Genomic DNA, 23,176 nt, shown 5'->3' with positions numbered 1-23,176 from the left:
AAATTCAATGATTTGCAAGCGTTGCTCGTTAGTAAGTCTATTCATGATGAAATGTCAAAGCATACTGAGCATCTTTCTCTTTGACACCATGTCTGAAATCCCACGTGATCTGTCAAATACTAATGCATGAAAATCCTAACCTCAAAAAAATCACCCTTTACAAGAGAAACACGAGTGTACGTATTCATTTGTTACCGCAATATCGTTCGTGTTTTTGTACAAGCCAGTTGCATTGATGAGAGTTGAATTCATGCGCTGTACCGCAAATGCGATCCACCGCTGCAGATCTCTAGTCTATATCGATGCTATAAAAATCCATCCGGCTGATGAAATTTTTCTGTAGCTGGCTTTCTATCTTCTACTACAAACCCGTTATAGTTCTCTTCCCTCTTCTATTTCGAACACAATTGACATAAGGCTCCGAGTGAGAGTGTTCCGTTTTTTTTTCTCAGACTTAAAAACGGCAAATCCATTTCCTATATATTTTTCACAGTTTGTTAAGAATGGTTCTGTGGTACCACAGTTTTTGATATATGAAGGGTCAGATCATCCTCTTCAAAAACGCCTAATTTGTACTTTCATAAATGATGTGTTCAAAGGGCCTTGCGTGGAAATCTATCTCTATTAAAAAAAAAAATGGGTCGACTTATAACCACTGTTTGACCCTTTGAGTGAAGCGGACGTATTTTTATTTCGCTTCCCAAGAATTTTCTGTATCTCGTAATAGGTAGTTATTTGCGCGGTGGTGGTGTCAGGCCGTAACATGTTGTCTGCTACTGAGAATAATATGAGGGGCATCGCTTTCAAGTTTATTGAGAGGCTTGGTGCGAATGATCCTAAGACTCCCACCGATAAGGAAGGAGACTCCCTTAATTGGGCTTGGAGAGTCGCTGAACGGCCTACACTAAAGGCTACACGGCACGCTTCGGAAACGGCACCGCAGTCAGACGAAAGGCTGCGGTCACCCATGCTCAAAAGAAATAAAGCGAACAATAGTTATATGGGTCCAAGGCCCTTTGCTGTCTGTATACTTCGAGGTTCTTACGGAATTACCTGGGCTTCCTCCAGTCTGAGCCGATGCATTTTGGTATCGGGGCCGATACAAACTAATTACCTTCTGGGATCAACGCTCAATTGCGATGTATCGTTGCGCCCTTAAGAAGATTGGCGAGTTCTGGCCAGGCGCAGGAACTGGATTTAGCCTTGACCATTGGCACACGCTTGGATACCAAGGATTCCCTCTGATCCCGAATCCATAGTTGGGAGACTAAGGGAATGTAATCCCAATCTTTCAACCACCGACTGGAAGATTGGTGGATTGGATAAGGCTGATGGCGACCGGAGACATGAAATTGTACTAAACTCCGGCTGTCGTTATCTCAACAAGTCTGAAGGAGTTGTGTCCTACGGCTTTAACAAGTTGAAGCTGAAGGTCTATAGAAGCGGTGGGGTTGGGGAATCAGGCGATGACTTAGGAGTTGTTGATGAACACTTGTCTGTGGAACTATCGACCACGTCTCTTAAGTCTGGATGATTGCAGGGTACTGGAAACCCCCTTGCCAGTGTCGGAATCTTATGCTTATCGAATATATTATAAGTTGCAATCTGACGATTTGTAAAAAAGGGAATAAACCGTCTTTTATTATCAGGAACAGGCAGAAGGTACTAAATGTTACCTTTGTATCGAAAGATCTAAACGTAAAGATATGCGACAGGGAAGTGTAGGATGACCAAAGCTTCTCTGATCATCGGTATATTAGTTTCAGCCTTGGGGAAAATACTGCAGAAGTGGTCCCTCGGCTAAACAAAAGAAAGGCGGATTGGGATAGATTTCAGAACACATTCTGCACGACTATCCCTTCTAGACTAGAAATGGAAGTGGAAACGGCGGAGAATATAGACATAATGGTCAAGCGAGTCACGAAGGCCCTGAACGACTCGCTTGCGTCAGCATGTCCTAATGCCTAGCTAAGAGGCAAACAGCGACAGCCATGATGGACCCAAGAACTGTTGGGTCTAAGGAAGGACTGCAGAAAAAACTCTTCAACAGAGCGAAAGCCACAAGGGTATTCTAGGCCAAAGAAGATCCTATCCTCGATACCTATTACGATGGTTTATATTCAGAAGTCAGAGAATGCATGGACAATGTCAAGTGAGGAAACACTAGAACTATTGGTTGATACACATTTCCCGAGAAATTCTCCACCGAACGTGGCTCTAGGAGAGGTTGTCACTGCTATGCATTCGTCGGAGGTTATTGGGGAAATTGTGTCCAAAAAACCTTTGGGCCATAAAAAAGTTTCGACTCCTTTAAATCGCCAGGCTCTGATGATGTATCACCGGTTGAATTGCAAGCTGTGCCCGACAGAGTGGCAAATCCATTGAAATAGCACTTCACGACCTAGTCGCTTTATAGAGGGTTCTCCTGCTGTTAAAGTAAAACAGACGTCAATCATGAGGGAGCCGGAGTTTCTAGGCATCAACACTACTGTAAGAAAGTTTATTTATAACTTACTTACTTAAAGATGCATTACGACAGGCTTGGAATCTGTAGATCTAAAAGATTGGTCAGCAGAGAAACGCCTCAAGGAGGTGTACTGTCTTCTCCACTTTGGAACATAGCTATTAACAATATATTATTGTCTGTGGAAGAAAAAGGTGTAAAAGTGTCGCGTATGCTGATGACATGGCTATTGCGGTTAGGGGAAAAGTTTCCCAGCACTCTTAGGGATATACTTCAGGCCTATAGTGGCACCTGGAGAGAATGTTCTATTTACTGAAAGCGCAAAATACCTGAGTGTTTGGTGGACAGGAAATTTAACTTCAAATCCAACATTTTGGAAAGGGCAAGAAAGTCAACTCTTACCCTATCCACCAGCGAGAGAGCCATTGGCAAAAGTCATGCACTGGGTATATACTGCAGTTGTCAGACCTACAATGCTATTTGGTTGTTGTTGTAGCAGTGTGTTGTACACTGAGGCGGCAGTCCTTGCCGATGAAGGTCTCCTTCGGTTCAATCTGATACGTACAACCGGCTGCCATGGGATTGATGCTATTTGATGTTGTGGTCTTGTGGACCGCGCTTCAAAAGTCCACCCACTGTTCAATACTCAACCCGATCCAAACGATGGCTTGTTTGTGCACAATCTAAACTTGAAGAGGTATACCGCTTTGCTGTGAATTGCTAAAAGTGACGACTGAGTCATTATGTCCGTCATGATAGGTCACTATATAATCGGAAAACATGCTGACAGACTGAAGGTTGCCAGCATCGACTTTTGCAGAAGCTGTGAGGACATCGAAGAAGAAGAGACTATAGAACACCTTTCGTGTGTGTGTCCCGCACTGGCAGTCAGAAGGAGTTTCACTTAAGGTTCTCATTTCTTTGAGAACCTGTCTGATTTAGCGGATGTGAACATTGGGATTTTAAAGCGATCAGTGTACGTGTTCGTCTTTTTCGTCATGGGAGAGGCACATCCCGGAGTGCCTTCTCCGTATGCTTCTGGTCCGTGCCGGGATTGAAAAGAACCCCGGACCCTGGTTCTGTTCCGTTTGCCAGAACCGCCTTATCATCGGTCAGTGTCGGTGAGGTGTAACCGGTGCTTGGAATGGGTACATTTCCGTTCTTGCTCTGGCCTAACTTCGCTACGGGAATATAGTCATACTGGCTATGTCGCTAGGTGCTGTGCGAACATAGCCAGCAGTTGGTCACAAGCATCGCCGTCGTCGCCTTCGGCGTCCTCGTCGTCGGACTATGTGACCCCCCCGACCTCTCCCGTACGGCAATTTATGCAACGACAGCACCCTAGCCATACTATTGCCAGGCCAGTGTCGGGAAATGTATCGTTCTTGCAGTTAAACTGCAATGGACTGCGAGGCAAGATTGATGAGATTGTAGATTTTATGAGTCAGAAGAGCATATCGGTCGCAGCGATCCAGGAGACAAAGCTGACTAACACCTGCAGCTTGCACAGTTGTCACGGCTACAATGTGCTACGTAAGGATCGCTCAAGGAATGGAGGTGGGGGATTGGCCTTCGTTATACACCATTCCGTGCAGTATAGACCTATCTCGCCTGCGCTTGACGCTAGTGACCCATACATGGAATGTATGGGGGTAGCAGTCAGGTCTGGTACTGCCGAGATAGAGATATACAACGTGTATATACCGCCGGTTGGTAGCTGTGTCCCGATTAATGGCCAGGCCTACAGCCCCGACATAAGTGGGTTGCTATCTGGCCATGGTCGTCTGGTTCTGGGGGATTTTAATGCACATCAGTCGTCATGGCATTCTCCCCTAGGTAACGACCAGCGTGGCATAGCTTTGGCAGAGCAGATAGATAGCTCCACGTTTTGCACGGTGAATGAGGATGCCCCCACTAGGATTACGAGGAGGTGCAGCAGCTCGCCAGACATCTCAATCGCATCCCCTGATCTCCTGAGTGACGTATCCTGGCAAGCCGTCATCTCTTTGGGGTCAGACCACCTCCCCATAATTCTCACCATCGACCGACCACCCGACTTCATAACCTCTGAGCGCCGGACGTTTATCAATTATAAGAAGGCCGATTGGACTGGCTTCAGAGAGTATACCAATCGCCGATTCAATGAACTGCCACCCCCCTCTGATGTGCTTGTGGCCGCTCGCTTTATACCAGCCGGTCGAATACCACAAGTGCGACCCAATTTCCCGGCGCAAGCAGTGGTACTCGCTGACGAGCGTGATGGGATTCGTGCTATGGACCCCGCTAACCCCAGAATCAGCGAGCTGAATCTGGAAATAAACAGGGTAGTCAACGAACATAAACGGAATTTGTGGCTGGAACACTTGGAGCAATGTAACTTAGGCACCGGTGCAGGCAAATTGTGGGCCACTGTTAAGTCTCTCTCGAATTTCCATTCGCCGAGCATCAACACGGATTTCGGAGACTGCACAGCACAACAACAGCTTTGCATGCCATCACCACACACATTTGCCGTGGCTTCAATCAACCCAGGCCATGTGATAGGACGGTCCTCGTGGCATTGGACCTATCGAAGGCATTCGACACGGTCAGCCATGCCAAATTATTTGAGGACATCGCCAACACGTCCCTCCAGCCAGGCCTGAAACGTTGGGTCGCGAATTATCTGTGTGGCCGCCAGTCATTTGTGGAATTTAGGGATAAGAAGTCAAAACACCGTAGAATGAAACAGGGAGTTCCCCAAGGTGGGGTGATATCTCCGGCTCTGTTTAACCTCTACCTATCCTCCATCCCACCTCCTCCAGACGGCATAGAGATCGTATCATATGCGGACGACTGTACGATCATGGCATCAGGCCCCCACCCATTGATGACATCTGCGATAGGTTGAACGTCTACCTCAACGAGCTTGCCTCATATTTCGCTGCAAGAAATCTGAAGATATCCGCCACCAAATCTTCAGCCACACTGTTCACTACAAATACGCGTGAGGTGAATTCTGAGCTGACTGTGATGGTCGATGGAGAAATGATTCCGACCATCAAGTGTCCCAAAATACATTTGACAGCTCCTACACTTTCTCCCCACATGCCACAGCAATCTGCAATAAAGTCAAAAGTAGAAACAAGGTCCTCAAGTCACTCGCTGGCAGCACTTGGGGTGCAGACAAAGAAACCTTGTTGACCACGTACAAAGCAATTGGCCGGTCTGTGGTAAGTTATGCAGCGCCAGTGTGGTCACGTCAACTTTGTGACACGCAGTGGAATAATATTCAGATCTGTCAGAATGCCGCCCTCCGAACTGCGACGGGCTGTCTCCTTAGTTCTCATGTGGACCACCTCCATCAGAAGACAAAGATCCTACCAGTGCGAAGACATAACTACATGCTGTCTAAGCAATACCTTTTGGGCTGTTATCGCAGAAATCATCCAAATCATCATCTTGTGGATAGATACCCACCGCCCAGAAGCCTTAAGGTTGATCTACACGATCTAGAGCGTGAGGTCCAGCGCTACAAGAGAGAACCTTTAGATCAAGCGGCATATCAAGCGGGTCTGAACAACATTCATGCAGACACGGTAGCAGACGCGTTAATTGGCTACCGGGTGAATGTAGTCCGTGGAGAACGACCGCCACCCATTGCACCCGAAGAAATCGACCTCCCCCGGCAAACCAGAGTGGTTCTGGCTCAATTACGTTCCGGCAGATGCAGCCGCCTCAATTCCCACAGAGCTAGGATTGATGCCGACGTGCAAGATGTATGTCCCGATTGTAACCAGGGACCGCACGATACACGTCACCTGTTTAACTACCCGGCCAGACCCACTCGACTCAGACCCAGATCCCTGTGGACGCATCCCATCTTAGTCGCGGAGTTCCTGGGTCTTGACACTCAACAGAATCAAGCAGACGAAAGATAGTACACAATAAACTGCTACAACAACAACAACAACAACAAAGCGATCTGAATAGATCAACGGCAGGAGCTAGAAGACATCTTTTTTCTCCTGTTACTGTGGTATCACATTGAACGATAACATCTGAGTGAGTCTAATGGCAGACTGCCACTTTAACCTAACCTAACCTATAACAACTGTGTGTTTAAAGATAACGTTTGTCTCGTATTGAACAAATACATTATATAACATTTGAAAGGAGTTTTCAGTTCTACAAACTGGCCGCTTACATTTATACTATTAAATTCATGTCTACTTTGCTTTCAAACGGTGGTAGCGGCCCGGGATATCAAGATAAATATCCAACAATAAAAATTGATATTTTGAGATCACGGACACTTCGCGCTTGTGATGACGAACTTTTTTAGACAGTTTTGGAAGAGAACGGGTAAAAAGACCATCTCTCTAATTACATCATGTCCATGGGAGTAGCTCAACATTGATATAGTTAAACGTATCAAAATACTACGATTTGGTAATGTTGTCAGTTAAATAGCCTAAATAATAAGTCTTTTGAAAGTAGGGCTGAAGGTAAACGCAGAAGGGGAAGACCAAAACTCCAACGGAGAGACCAAGTACAAATACAGGAAATAAAAATTTGCCCATGAACATTCCATTAAGGAACTGGGGCAAACTTTTCACATATCAACGAGTGCTGTCCGATTCAAAATTAAGCTCAATGATAAGGGGACTCCTTTTTATAGCCGACGCAGAGCGACACCTATTAGGAGAGAAGTATTTTTGCATGGCATAGTACCTCACAAATGTTGCCAGCGTTAGCAGGCATCTGATGTTCTCTCCAGGTTTCGAACCCAGGCGTTCAGCGTTATAGGCGTTACGGTGGACAAGTAGAGAAAAAATTGTAGAAAGAACGCAGAAGATCAATAGCCAATTAAGTAAGTATGAAGTTGAAATATTTTTATGTATTGTATCGATGTTAGTAGTGAGCTCCATAGCCGAATAGCATTAGCAAAATATTAATATTGTTATTCTGATATATGAGGCGAAAACGATACAGGACTATTAGGATAGATAATACATGCTGTCTAAGCAATACCTTCTGGGCTGTCTGCGTAGAGACCATTCAAATTATCACCTTGTGGATAGGTATCCATTGCCTGGAAGCCTTAAGGTAGATCTACATGATCTACAAGAGAAAACATCTAGATCAAGGGGCATATCAAGCGGGTCTAGACAACATTCATGCACATACGGCAGCAGATGCGGTGAATAGCTACCGAGTGAATGTGGTCCTTGGAGAACGACCGCCTCCTATTGCACCTGAAGAAATTGACTTCCCCCGGCAAACCAGAGAAGTTCTGGCTCAATGGATCTGGATACTCAACAGATTCATGCCGACGAAAGATAGAACACAACACACTGCTACCTACAACATCAACAATAACGACCTCGCGTTAACACAAACAGCGCAGAAGGTATTGCTTAGACAATGCGACGACGTCGAGTGTGAGTGTGCGTTTACATAATGTGTTGTTGTTGTAGCCACATTCTCATGTTGAGGGGGCAATCCTCGTCAAGCTGCTGTAGTTGAGCAAGCTCCTTCCGTTCTAAGGGATCGATTGCCGCAGGAACAGGGTGGCGCCAATAACTCGCCTTGTCATATCAAGCATTATAGGCACTCAGTTTTTGAGCAAAAGCCAGTCCCACCCGGCCTCTCACTGAGACTTTCCGCTCGATACCGCTGATTGGCCACAACTGCCGTTGCAGCTTCTCCGTATGGAGCATTCCACTATCAGAAACGGATGGGATGTAACGCTGTGGAACAGGGGAACTGTCGGTAGGACGACAAAAATAGATCCGGATGGTGAGAAGAAGAGGCTATTGCTAAAAGGTAGTAGGAAGGAGATCAGTATAGCTTTTGGTATCATAACGAGATACATAGGACTACGAGCTCACGTTGCAGAATAGGTGCAGCAAGTGATAGCATGTGGGGAAGATGGTGAGACGTTAGAGCATTTCCTATGCCATTGTCCGGCTTTCGCGGCACTTAGGTGGGGACATAATACCAGACATGAACCGGCTTAGGGGCGTGCTATCCCAGCAACATTTTTTTTAACTTTTTCTTCCAAAGCTACACTAAATGTCATGATATTAACATTGGGCTGTTACATGAAAAATTCTACTTTTTTCTCTTCTTCACCCATTTCACTCAATATATTCTACTTATTTTAGAAAAAAGTACCATATAATTCACTGAAAAGGTTGAAGAAAAAATTGCATTTTTCGAGCGACAGCCCTATGTTAAAATTAGGATATTTAATGTAGCTTTGGAAGAGAAATATAAAAAATTTTGTCTGGATGGAGACAATTAAGAATGTTGTTATAAACACGGAATTCCTGACTTAGATTTTTTTAAGGTTACCTAATCTAACGATTGTATAAGTTGTGTCAAGCCAATTTGTACTACCACAATCACATTTACTTAAAATTTCACTTCTATGGAGGAGAGGAGGAGGTAGTAAAATAATTTAGCCGAGAGGAACCAAATATGTTTTGATGTGAATGATTGAGTTGGATAGAGTCTTAAAAGTCCTTGAATAGGTTCAGTTCCGCTTCTCATATTGAAGCGGAACTGAACCTGCCTAGATAGTATTCTATAAATTAAAAATATAATCAAAATTTCCATTCAAATATTTACAAAAACTTAGATTAAAAACTTAATACTGACGGAATCTCTCGGATATTATTAATCGATATGACGCTATCTCAACAAGTCCCATTATTATCGAGTATGGACGACATATACTCCTTGGCTGCTCGTAATAACATATTGCAACCAGTGCTGTCGTTTTTGGTAGTCTCCTACCTAAAAACCTACCAATTTTTATTCTCTTGGTAGGTTGGTAGGCTGACCGCAAGTTTCCAAGTTTATTACTGAAAAAATCGCAGGGGATAACGTAAAGAGTTCAGAACAAAACCATGGATGTAGAGGGACCAAATACTGTTACAAGGGATCTCACTGTTTTAACTTTCGGTTAAAAAGTCGCAAGTTCTTATATTGACTGTAACTGGTACGAGTGTTAAGGGATCTCTTTCAAATTTCGTAAATTCTGGTTAGGAAATGCCATGCAACTTTCTGTGACGGCGCAATTTGGTAGTAAAATCAAATTTCTGGGCTCAAACATTTAAGTCGGATATAAAAGGTGTTATATCAAGATATATCATCATGGAACGCAAGGAGTGATTTCAGCAAACAGACGGAAGGACATGGTTAGAACGATACGACAGTGATGTATCATTTTTAACGTTGAAAATGTATAAATTGATGTGTTTCAAATGAAATGGCAAAATGGCCTTGTCTCCGGTGGCGGGTATAAAAACATAACCCCATTTTTGGCTTGTTGAGCCTTGGTAGGTTTTGGTCGAGTTTGGTAGACCATATTTTCTTGAGTGGCAACACTGATAGCATCCCTGTTTTTGAATAGTATTTTAATCTATAGAAAATTGATCTATTGGTGCAGATATAAAACTAATGTCGAAACATTTTAATTCTCATTTTTGTACATATTTTATTGTAAATTGTTGTACAGGGTTTTTTTTTTCAGGAACGCTACAAAAGTAGTACCTCTTTTGGTATTTCTCTTTAGTAAGGTTTGCCAGTTCATGATGGAAAGATATACGAGCCAACAACGAGTCGAAATTATTAAAATTTACTACTAAAATTCGGCGATTTGACACCGTTAGACTATTTCCTGCGGGGCTACGTCAAGTCTTGGTCTATGTCAACAAGCCAGAGACGATTAATGAACTTCATTCGAATATCGAACCCGTAATTGTAGCAGTATCGGCCGATTTATGCTTGAAAACCGTCGGAAATTGGGTTCAGCGTCTGAACTTCTACAAGCGTGCAAAATAAATCGAGTTTCATAAATAATAGCATCGAACGTACGTCGAAATAAGGAATTTCATCGATATCCACAACCGCTTTTGTTTTATTAAAAAAAATTTGTAGTGCTCTTATTGAAAAACCAGAGGGTTCTTATCGATAAACTTATTAACATACCATCAGGGGTGAGAACCAGCATTTTTCACAGAAAATGTTATATGGAATTTACAGAAGAAATTATTTTCTTAAAAAGCTCGTTGCAACAAAAAAATATTTGCTGCAATCGCATTCATTGGAAACAAAAAATTCTCATTTACTTTATAAATAAATCAATGTTGTTGAATGAGGCGTTTGAGGATTGGGAAACCACGGTTAAAAAAACTAAAGTTCTATACAATTAATTTTTATTAAATTTTGACCTAACGAAAGTCTTAAAAAAATAAATCAAATTTAAAAAAGAGGTATGTTTATTATTTTAAATTTCTAATGATTATAGTTCATAGTTGATTAAATCGATAGGGCCGAGCTCAGACTAGGTGGCGGATAACTGAACGACCTATAGTTAAGCTGTGAACAATAAGCAATCCCAACTAGGAGCAGCGAAGACCGAGGATATGCTACAATAAGGCATTTATACCCGACGACGACGAAAACGCTTTGTGTCTCGTAACCATTAAGTTGGTAATGTAGGTTCTGTTGATACGATAACTAGATTTATGCCCGAACTAGCTCTGAACGCAAATACTCATAAGTTTTATGTTAACTCTCACGAGGACCTCACTGCTTGCAAAGAAACTCTTGGGGTCAACATGAAGGGTGACAACATTTCTGGATACAGGTAACGGCTGCTTACACCTTGTGGCACTTTGACTCCCCAAATAGCTCAGGAAGACGTCCTGGCAAGGTAGCACATCTTCCTTCGGAAAATGAAGGCAGTAATAGTCAAATAGAGAAACATCAGTAGAGATGTTCAAAGGCAGTATATACGAGATAAACGAACTATTGGACGTGATCGCAAACTATTTTAGAAGCTGGAAAACGGCAGAGAAGGAGATAGAAACTTAAAAACGCAGTAGAACATAATAGGACTCATACCTGGACGCCACGACACTATCGACTCCCCAGGACAAATGAAGCGCACCCAGCCCAAGGAAAGAAACTGAAATAAAGGTTTACGAAAACCTTTCAGTCGCAAAAGCTATCAATACTTCAAGAGAAGAAAGCTAGAAGAAAACCACAACTAAAGAAGACCAAAGAACGCCCAGACGACGTAGTCAACAAACCCCGTGAGGGCAATTACGCCGACGCCTTGAAAATCCTCAGGTAGAGGGTAATCACATGTGATGTTTAGGTCGCAATGCAACACCCGGAAGATAAAAACTGGTTCCATACTCCTTGTAATGGGAAAAGGAAACAAGGACAACTACGGAGAGTCTATTAGGGCACATTGAAGGACAAGGCTAAAGTGCAAAATACAACATCTATCACTAAGATGACGAAGGGTGTCTTCGTCATGGAGGACATACAGGTACGTCTACCCGCTGCTAATAGTGGAAAACAAAGGAGGGCCTTCGTGTCTCTGCCAGCAACTGATGCAAACGTTCTACTCAAGCCATGGCGGATCTTGATAGGCTACATCAGTTGCCGAGAGGAGTTAAAGCGCTGCTTCGGATGCTTCGAATCGGGACATATGGAGTGAGGCTGCAAGGGTCCGAACAGAGAGTGCAGGGGACTTTGCATAAGATGTGGCGAAACTAGCTACAAAATGAAGCATTGCAGGAATCCAATGAGATGCTGCGTCTATTCGCGAAGAGAAAACAGACCCAACAGATCACAAGCCTGGATCACGACGCTGCAAACCTTCTGGGAATACAACACCGTGAATTTCCCACAGTCCAATATGCACAGGACAAAAGTGACCCACGCTCTTGCCATAAATAGCGAAAGAGGATGAAAGAGATATAATAGCTGTGTTTTATTTTAGTACTGTATAGTGAACTACAATGTATGAAAATTACATCTCCCCAGGACAACCAAGTTGTGGATAAATTACCAGATGCAATTGGGTGCACAAAACTTAATAAACTTTATTTGAGGGCTGTGTCCACACATGTTTAGCAAATTTTAGTTTTAAATTTTACAAATATTTGCACTTTTTTCCTCGTATTGTTTCGGCAGGTTGGCAAATTGTGTTCCACTTCACAGCAAACAAACAGACTTGCACTGGACTCTTTTTTTGCGTTTTTTTTTTGCCCTTCAAGCCTTGTCTATTCAGTACTAAAATAAAACCCAGCAAATAATAACCGAGTGCCAAGGTGTCCAATGGACTATGGCGTGAAGATGAATCTGAAACTGTTGCAAACTGAAAAGTTAATGCGAAAATAAACTGTTATCTTACCCCCAAGCAACAGCATCGAGGTCTTCCAAAAGAAATTAGATACCATCGAATACCTTGCAAGGCTCCAAGGTGGTGACCTGGTGATAGCAGGCGACCAGAAGAAAATATACTGGAGCAGAGGCGTCGCCGAGACGAAACACGACGCATACAAAACCGCCAAGAACGAGTTCTAGGTCACCACAAATAACAGCAAGAGACACAAATGAAAAGAGACGAGACTTGACATAAATAAAACTCTCTGGGGACTCGAGTATCACATCGCCATGCAAAAGCTCGGAATGAGAAGCTCAGTAGACAAGAAGGATGCGGATACCATGTACAACATATTGAACATACTTTTCCCCTTAGACAGAGCCTACTTCGAACATACATCTGTTCACTAATGAGGAACTAAATGCCGACGCAAAGGGGCTCAAGAATTAGAAGGCACCTGCCATACCCGCATCGATTATTAAAGTGCAAGCAGCCGAACGTTCTAACGTACTCGCAATGTACAACAGCTGCCTACGAGACGGCATATTTCCTGTTACTTGCCAGGATCAAAAGCCGATTTTAATTAGCAAAAACAGGAAAACATTTTAGACACAGCTTGCAAACTGCTTGAGCGCCTCATTAAATCAAAATTAGATAAGGCCATTTGACCCGGAGAGGTCTCTCGAATATACAGTACTGAATTCAACACTAGGAGCTCTAAAGGCCAAAACAGAATGAACGCGTTGAGGAGCGTCGCGTTGAAAAATGCAACTCTGCTTACAAATGTTAAAAAAGCAACACGCAAAAGTTAAATAATTTTTAACTTTAGCGACCAAAAACACTACTTCAAGTGTGGCAACACCAAATGACGCTCGATTTTAAGTGCCAAATTTGAACATTTTTGAACTTTCCGCGTTGCTTTTGTGCAACTTGTGAGCAGAGTTGCATTTATGCAAAGCGATGCTCAAAATCAAATCTCAACGCGCTCATTCTGTTTTGGCCTTAGATATAAAGAATGCCTTTAACAGCCTGAGGTGGGCAGATGTAACATAAACTCTAGGGACGATCTTCCATGTAACTAGGTTATTGATAAGGACAATAAAGAACTACCTGAAAGATCGGTTACTAATCTATAGCACGACCCAAGGCCCGAAAGTATGTAAGAGCTCTAAGGGGCATATTGGGGCCAGACTTTTGGAATGCAACCTTCGAGATTTTGAATATAGACATGCCTGACGACATCTACCAAATGCGTTACGCAGACGATATCGCAGCAGTGATGAAGGCGAGAAACACAAAAGTGACCCAACGCAAAATACGCCAAACTATGATCCGCACAAGGAGACGGCTGGACTCACATGGATTACAAGTGGCCATGCATAAAATTGAGCCACTGCTGCTGGCAAGACGACACATATTTCTGGAGATAGAGATGCATATAGACAACATTATCATCCCCACACAAACTTTTGTCAAATTCCTAGGGATGAGACTGCATTCTAAATTAACGTACTCGAAACAAATCGAGTACGGAAGGACGAAAGAAGCAGAAATAACCCCACGGCTAAGTAGGCAAATGGCCAAAATAGGTGGACCACTTCCATACAAGAGAAAGATACTAATGGAGACCACAACTAGTATTTTACTAATATGGGTGCCGGCCCTAGAAACGCAGACAAGAGCAAGGAAAATACTGTCTTTGCAAAGAACTTTAGCGCTACGAGTCATATGAGTTTATCATATGGCAACAGGAGAAGCCGTCTCCTGTTACCTCGCACAAGGTATAGAAAAGGAGACCATCCAAAATTAACAATTGAGTTGGTTGGACGAGACACGGTGTGATAGAATCAAAAAAATTATGCCATTTGAGAACGGATAGAGATAACTCTTTGAAATTTAAAGTGGTTAGAGCTGAGGTGTTATCGGGATCATGTGCAAAATATCACAAGGTGGACCGGGCCCCTCGAAAAATTGTTCGGGCTGCCAAATCTTCGTTTGTGATCCGATAGTGCTGGTTAGTTCTCTAAAATCCCTGCAAAAAAAGTTCGTTTGAGTTATACAATATCTCCACAGGTTTCGGAGATATTCGACTTTTAATTTTTATTTTTTGATATTTTGGCCAAGACTTACGAAGACGTTTGCATTTAAAATTTCATTTTGTTGCGTTATTTGGATAATTCAGTATAAATTTATGCAGTTTGGAATACAAAAAAGTGAATTTTTTGGTCAAAAAAAATTTTTTTAAATACCTTAATTTTTCGTTCTCTTTTGTAAATAGTATGAGGATTGTAGATGCGTTTTAGGTGAGTTTGAACAAGATATGTCAACTTATACGGGTGCAATATGTACTTTAAAATATACATTTTTTTTATTAAAAAGTTGGTAAAACCCTCGAGCTTCCAAATACAAGGCCCACAGATCCCCCATTAGAGATTAGTTTTTTTCCGTCATATGTCCCCTAAATACAAGCAAACAAATTTTTTTCATATTTCTAGCCTCCACAGCCAATTGACTAAAAAATGCCGATTTTGAAATCATATTTGCCTGAAACAGGTATTTTGGGGAAAAAGTTCAGGCAGATTTTTTTTTTGTTTTATTAAACAAACTTTTATTCATAAATAATCGAAAAGAATTATTAAGATATCTTTATTTGTTTTTTTTCCTAGATATTTTTTTCAATTTTAACGACTTCAAAGAGTTATCTCTATTTGTTCTCAAAGGGCATATTTTTACTAGATTTTTTTCATTATCTATATTTATCTCTATCCATTTCCATAGTAACGCTGATTGTCGAAATTTCGCTCGACGTTATAGCTCAGCAAATGCTGGAAAATGAGAAGGATTGGGAGGCAGTCACCAGATACGTTGAACAGCGTTGGAAAAGGATGGACCTCAACCCAACGCCGTCGAGGACAAAGCGGAGGTCTGGACACAGACACTATGTGAAGGAAGTGATGCAAAAGTATTTCCGATGTGGAATCTGTACCCCGAGGTGATATAGGATGGGTTTTTAATCGCTACCGCCTATTCGACGGAACCCGGCATACGACAATGGACACAATCGTTAGATGCGTAAAGCATTTTCCCATCCTATGCCGCAAAAATATAGCTCATTTAATCTGCTTAGTGTTTCACTTTTAAGTATCCCCGGTTCTTAATTTACTATTCATGGGAAATTAAATATATTGAAAATCTGTTTGGCAAAGTTTCACATATGTTAAAATCAAATGTTTGTAGTGGGGCCATACAACGATATCGGTGTACTATGACGTAAAAAACTTGACCCAAACTTCTTTAACACATATGTGTCAAGTGTTTTGAATGTAAATATTTAAAAATTAAAAACGGCCGGGTTAAATTTGTATACCAAATTTGTACTGTGCATATATACACCCAGTTTTTGTGGATGGGAACTCAACAAGTTGTTCGTATTATTTGAGCACCAAAAGTTTTAGTAAGGCTAAGCTGATCAACTCAAATAATAGCAGCAATAAATGATCATATAGAATTTCGATGAACGGGACACAAAAACGAAAAACGGACATAAAATCCTGAAAATGGTCACTTTGCATTCGGGAGTATATGTACTTGAGATTCAACGTTCAACCTAACTGAAGGATTCAGGATGATCAAAACTCAGTTATACGGATTATGTAGTCTTCAGAATTACTGAAGCTTGGAAAGCCCGACGGACATACTCAATATTCAAAATTATGGTTTACAACAGACAGACTACCTTTCTTACAAAAGGTTTAATGCAATTTGGAAAACATATATCAATTTCCTGATAAGGACGCAGGTCGATATAGGAAGATAAAGAGCAAATGCTTTGACTCGATTAAAATTAAATATTTTTAGCCATCCAAATTTTTATTTCAAATATTTGAAGAAAAAAAAAAAGAAAAATCTAGCCAATGAGGGAGGACTGGCGGCCAAAGGCAGTATGACAAAAACATGGAATTTTGCTCTACCTACAGACCTTAAGAGTTTCAAAATAAACATGCTAATTTTTTTTTAAAACATGCTATTCTTACTTTCAAATTAGGCGAAATATTAAATTTAAAATTATTATTCTCATATGTAGCCTATTTTTGATACCAATATGTGAGAGACTTGAAAGGACAAAACTAGAAAATATTTTGAAATATTTTTAAAGATTTTATAAAATATCGAAAAATCCTATGTACGTATTTGTAGGTCTTAATCCTATGCAAGCATGTATGAATTTCAAAAAAAAAGTTCAGTGAATTGAATTCGAATTTCTTTCTGGCTAGTTTCAGTGTTAGTAGAAATTGAAAAATTTTCTCTTAATGTTTGAGACGTTTTGTGTTGAAAATAATTAAGATAAAATTATAGTATATTTCAATTAAATGAAAAATCCAAACCGACTACAATAATTGAAAAAACAAGCTATTTTTCAAAATCATAAATAAATGAATGTCAAAGACAACAAATAAACGTGAAGGCTGCTGGTGTGGTGGTGGGTACAGAAAAAATGGAAAAAGAGATAACAACCGAAATCATAATTCAACAAAATACAACAAAACGATTATAGCTCATAAGACTAAGAAAGGAAAATAAAAATTGAATTCCAATCTTTCCAAAAGACACATAATCCAAAAATAAGTTTATTTGAAATAAATCGTTGTTAAGAAAGAATTAATTAAATAAGAAAAAAGACTTTGTTAAACCTGGAAATAATTTCAATCAAGGGTTGAGTTAATTTACGCCCCAATGCTGGTTCAATAGTGGTAAGGCTGGCGAACTTTGGTGGTTGTGGTATACGGAGTTAGGAAAAGTATTCGGGGAAGGATAAAATATAAAAAACAAAATGTTCGTATTTTATAAATTGTTTATTAATAATAGTAGTGGTATGTTTTATAAATTCGTGTTCGAAGAGAAAATGTAATAACAACGCATATATTGAATGGTCCCTCCTCTCAGAAAGTGTGAGAGAGGTTGTCATACATATTTAAAAAAACATCTTTCTGACCGTACGCTCACAAGTACGGCTGAAAATGTGATCAAATTATCAAGTACAAATAAGAAAACTAAAACGTAAAACTCACCAATTTAATAATTTTAATAAGCATCCAATTATTGGTTGATGTTGTCATTAGTTTAAAAAATACGGGAGCTAAAGGAAGATAATTTTTAGGATTCTTACGTGCTAATTCACAAACAACATTAACGGCAGCGGATTGTACGCCTGCAATGAAAAATACAAATGTTTTTGCATTTATATGATATAGTGTCCAAAAAACAAAAATATAATAATAATAAGTAAACCTGGATCAGGGTCTTCCAGTTTCTCTTTAAGTTTAGGAAATGCAGGTTTTAAAGCTTCCGGATAACGAAGAAATACTTTATACATCATAAGGACGGCTTTCATGCGCAGATAGGGTTTGGTTGAACTCATCTGAGAAATAGAGAACAAAGATTACATAGGAATATTAAAGCGTTTGCTATAAAAATCTAAATAATAATAAAAATAATTCGTCTTAATTCAAAATTTATTTGCGCAGAAATATCACTCGTTGAGTTTTCAAGAAACATGTATATCAGAACATTTTTCGCGGTCTCTTTTTTGGGCAAGTAAGTTAGCTTATCAATCCAACACGATGACCCCTTATACCCTAAACACACTTTATACAAGTTCTAATAAAAAAATTCTTATTTATTAATCCAGCTTTAAAAAGATAACCAGTTTCGATATATAATGAAAATTAGAATTTTTTTTCAATAGCGGTATCGCTAAACGTAAAAATATTTAAACTTTTTACATTATTTTCGGCAAATATGCTGCAGGAGGCCACCGTAGCGCAGAGGTTAGCATGTCCGCCTATGACGCTGGACGCCTGGGTTCGTATTATGGCGAAACCATCAGAAAAAATGTTCAGAGTTGGTTATCCCTTCCTAATTCTGGCAACATTTGCGAGGTATCATGCCATGTAAAACTTCTCTCCAAAGAGATGTCGCACTGCAGCACGCTGTTCGGGCTCGGCTATAAAAAGGAGGCCCCTTATAATTGAGCTTAAACTTAAATCGGACTGCACTCATTGATATGTGAGAAGTTTGCCTCTGTTCCTTGGTGGAATGATCATGGGCAAGATTTGCATTTGCATGCTACAGGATTTGTTCATTTCTTGTAAAGGGTGATTTACAAAGCTCTTGAAGGGGTGAATTTTTTTAAGAGCTATAGGAAAGTTTTTCAAAAAAATTCACACAAAATTCTGAAAAATGCATGAAATTTTTATTTGAATCGATAGTACGATTCATATAATGTTTGAAGATTATTTCATGCAAATGTTGACCGGACTGGTCCAACGGAGGCCACCGTAGCGCAAAGGTTAGAATGTCCGCCTATAACGCTGAACGCCTGGGTTCGTATCATAGCGCAACCATCAGAAAAAATGTTCAGCGGTGGTTATCCCCTACTAATTCTGGCAATATTTGCGAGGTATCATGCCATGTACAACTTCTCCCCAAAGAGATGTCGGACTCGGTTATAAAAAGGAGGTCCCTTATCATTGAGCCTAAACTTGAATCGGACTGCACTAATTGATATGTGAGAAGTTTGCCTGTGTTCCTTTGTGGAATGCTTATGGGCAAAATTTGCATTTGACTGGTCCAAAATGTCCAGTCGCTTAGTCCAAATGTCCATTCGCTTAGTCCAAAAATCTTTCCAACATTTCGGCCAGTATCTCACGAATAAATGCTTCAATGTCGTCTTCCAATGCGTCAATTGAAGCAGACTGGTCTGTATAGACATGAGCTTTAACATAGCCCCTTAAAACTCAGTCTAAAGGCGTTAAATCGCACGATTTAAATGGCCAATTGACCGGTCTCGAACGTGAAATAAAATGTTCACCGAACTCGCCTCTCAATAAGTCCATTGTTACGCGTGCTGTGTGGCATGTGGCACCGTCTTGTTGAAATCATATGTCATGCAAGTTACACTCTTGCATTTTGGGCAAAAAAAGTTGGATATCATCTCACGGTAGCGCTCACCATTCACAGTTACGCTGCGATTCGCATCATCTTTAAATAAGTACAGTCCAATGATGCCACCAGCATCATTGGACTGTACGTTTGTAAGACGATTCATGGTTAAATTATAAACCAAACTGAAGATGTTTGACAGTGAAACAAAACACGAAAAGTGCGTGAGCTGTTTAAACTACTGTTGCCAAAAAAAAATAATAGCCAAAAAATCACCCCAAATATCAACTTACCAAAAGGGCGTAGGTTCTTCTGTTTTGGAGTGTGGATATGCAAACTTTTTTGGGATACGAGTGTTATGTCTCTTACGGAACTGTATAGAGACAAGCAAGAGCATAGTTTAGATGCACGGTTTGGGGAATAGTTTATATATAACTCAATTGGGGGTTTCTTATATTTTATAGAAAAATCAATTTGTGTTTGTAGGTAGGTTTGTTTGTATGTTTGTGTGTTCCTTATAGACTCAGAAACGGCTGTACCGATTTTCTTGACATTTTCACAGATGGTGCATAATGACCCCGTGGTGAAAATAGGGTACTACATTTTTTGATATCGGAACGCTCCCCCTTACCCTAATTTTCAGAAACGACTGATCTCGGAGATGGGTGGTGCGATTTAAGCGAAATTTTGTGTGCTCTCATATAGTACCCTAAAAATAAAAATTTGGTATCAAAATTTCGGATGGGGTACCTAGGGGGGCCGCCCTACCCTAAAACCTACCAAACATATATTTAGATCAATCACGACAATATGGGACTCAAATGAAAGGTATTTAGGATAAAAAAAAAACGTATCTGATATCCAATTGTCGGACCAAGTGCTAGTGCCCCAAGTGCCCCAAAACACCCCTAAATCGGACATTTTACCGACCATGGCAACATGGGACTCAAATGAAAGGTATTTGCGAGTAGAATACGAATCTGATATCCAAATGTGGGACCACGTTTCTGGGGGTCCACCCCTTCCCCAAAACACCCCCAAACAGGACTTATTTACTGACCATGGGAATATGGGGCTTAAATAAAAGGTATTTGAGTGTAGAATTAGAATCTGATATCCAAATATGAGACCAAGTGTTTGGGGGCCGCCTCTCCCCAACAACCTCCCCCAGAGTGGACACATTTACGACCATAGCCACATGAGGCTCAAATGAAAGGTCTTATGCAGTAAAGCACAAATCTGATATCAATATTCGGGAAAAGTATCTATGGAGCCACCCCACCCCCACAACCCCACCCAACTCCCAAAACACCCCTAAATCGGACATATTTACCGATCATGGCAATATGGGACGCAAATGAGCGAGTAGAATACGAATCTGATATCCAAATGTGGGACCACGTTTCTGGGGGTCCACCCCTTCCCCAAAACACCCCCCCCCCAAAACAGGACTTATTTACTGACCATGGGAATATGGGGCTTAAACAAAAGGTATTTGAGTGGAGAATTAGAATCTGATATCCAAATATGGGACCAAGTGTTGTTGTTGTTACGACCATAGTCATATTGAGCTCAAATGAAAGGTCTTTGGGAGTAAAGCACGAATCTGATATTAATATTTGGGAAAAGTGTATCTCATATTGCAAAAGTATTTGCTGACTTTTGCAATATGAGACTCAAATAAGAGGGTTTTTAGAGTGGAACACGAATCCGATATATATTTCCAAGGCCAACTCACTGAGTGGCCACCCATCCCCCAAAACACCCCCAAGCCGGTCACGTTTGCCGACTATGGAAATATGGGGCTCAAATTAAAGGTATTTGGGAGTAAACCAAGTATCTGATATAAACATTAGGGACCAACTGTCTAAGGGACATCCCACCTCCATAATAATTCCTAAATAGGATGTATTTGCTCACCAAGACAATTTGGGTCTTAAGGAGAGTGGAACTAAATATTTATAGTTTTTAGGGCCAATACCCCAAACCGGACATATTTGCTGACTTTTGCAATAAGAAGTTTAAATGAGATTAGAAAACTAATTTGATATCCAATTTTGAGACCAATGGCAAAATGGAGTTCAAATAAATGATATATAGATATATGAGAATAGAACACGTTGCTGATATATTTTCCGGCCATAGTGTTTGGGGGACCAACCCAATCCCCAAACATCCCTATTTAACGACGATGTCAATGTGGAGCTTAAATGAAAGGTATTGGGGGTAGAGCAAGAATTGATACCCACTTTCGGGACTAATTTTCTGGGGTCTACTCCTTTCCCAAAATACCCCACAAACAGCAATTTTTTACTGACCATCGCAATATGGGGCTCAAATAAAGGTATTTGGGAGTAGAATTTTTTACGATACCAAATTTAGGACCATGTATTTAGGGCACCACCCCTTCCCCAAAACACCAACCAATATGGGATTCAGATAAAGGTACTTATATTGTTAAGCTGTTAGTCAAGCGATATACTATTTTCATAGCATGGTATTTCACTAAAAGCTCTTTAATTGTCGAAAATAAATATTTCAAGGAAAATTTGTTCCATATGAAGTAAAAGAAGGCGCAGCGGAGCGGGCCCGTGTCAGCTAGTAATTTCATATAAATTAACATTTCCCGCAATCTATTCTGGTAGCATTGGCTTAATTGGATCGTAGCGGTATTCTCCATGAATATTTGCAAAAAATCTTATATTGGTTGGCAAATTATTAAACCTCAGTGCCTACATAGTAGGTCCCGAAGAACACGCAATACCCAGAATATATACCATAGTTACACGTTTCAAAATAACACGGCTGCGTTGGCTAGGCCATGTTGTCAGAATGGATGAAGAAGCTCCAGCAAAGAAGTCTTTTGAAGGCAAACACGGTGGTACACGCAAACTGGGAAGACCAAAAGCCCAATGGAAAGATCAAGTGGTGGAAGAGACCTCGAAACTTGGTGTCAAAGATTTGAGAATGAACGCAAAAGTACGATGCGTTTGGAACGCTATTCTACGTTCGGCTAGTGAAACAAATGTTCTGTCATAGCCAATTTAAGTAAGTAAAGTGAGTAGTTACACATTTTATTTTAACGATATTCAATATTTTTATTCCAAAAGATAATTTTATTAAGAGGTCGTTCACTTGCCACTGGACGGCAAAAAAAAGTTCGCCACATTGACACATCTGTTGTAGGGCATTTGCAGCCCTTTTTACCTTCTTAAATTAAACTCATTATATTTATATATACAATATAGACATACAACATATCTTAATTTTATCCTTTAATTTAAGCGTCATTATTTGCCTATTAAAAAACTTACCAACGTCATAATATCATTGGCTAAGTCCCTCGATAAGTCGGGGGATATAAAACAACTGAGACCACTTAATGCTACACCAGCATCATATTGATTTTGTGAGTTCAAATCTTTGCGTATCATGTTCGTGGTTAACATAAGGAGCTACAAAAAAAATAAATAAATGAGAAAATAAATAGAGATGGGCATTGAGTAAGGTTTATTTCAAACTTTAAATTGTCTTAAATTTGTATGTGCGTAAATGTACTCTTCAAGATTTATTTCTTGGCATTTGCTTAATGGCCA

At 40.5% G+C, this 23,176-nt stretch overlaps 1 protein-coding gene across 3 annotated transcripts in view; it reads right to left on the bottom strand.

Moving 5' to 3' along the window:
- LOC106090664 (AP-3 complex subunit delta) overlaps positions 1-23,176 on the bottom strand; it is a 72,742-nt gene that overhangs the window by 21,346 nt on the left and 28,220 nt on the right. For 2 of the 3 annotated variants that reach the window (XM_013256939.2, XM_013256940.2), the window contains 3 exons: positions 22,895-23,035; positions 17,928-18,057; positions 17,708-17,847 (listed from right to left, as the gene is read on the bottom strand). In XM_013256939.2, the coding sequence (XP_013112393.1) occupies positions 17,708-17,847; positions 17,928-18,057; positions 22,895-23,035 (411 nt within the window). Of the gene's footprint in view, positions 1-17,329; positions 17,404-17,707; positions 17,848-17,927; positions 18,058-22,894; positions 23,036-23,176 lie in introns of all 3 variants that reach the window. The other variant, XM_059366364.1, reaches the window with a different exon arrangement.

The sequence above is a fragment of the Stomoxys calcitrans genome, chromosome 4 (genome assembly GCF_963082655.1).
Source record: "Stomoxys calcitrans chromosome 4, idStoCalc2.1, whole genome shotgun sequence".
Taxonomy (NCBI): Eukaryota; Metazoa; Arthropoda; class Insecta; order Diptera; family Muscidae; genus Stomoxys; species Stomoxys calcitrans.
The sequence above is the reverse complement of the archived record's forward strand: the minus strand, read 5'-3'. Positions and strand labels throughout refer to the sequence as shown.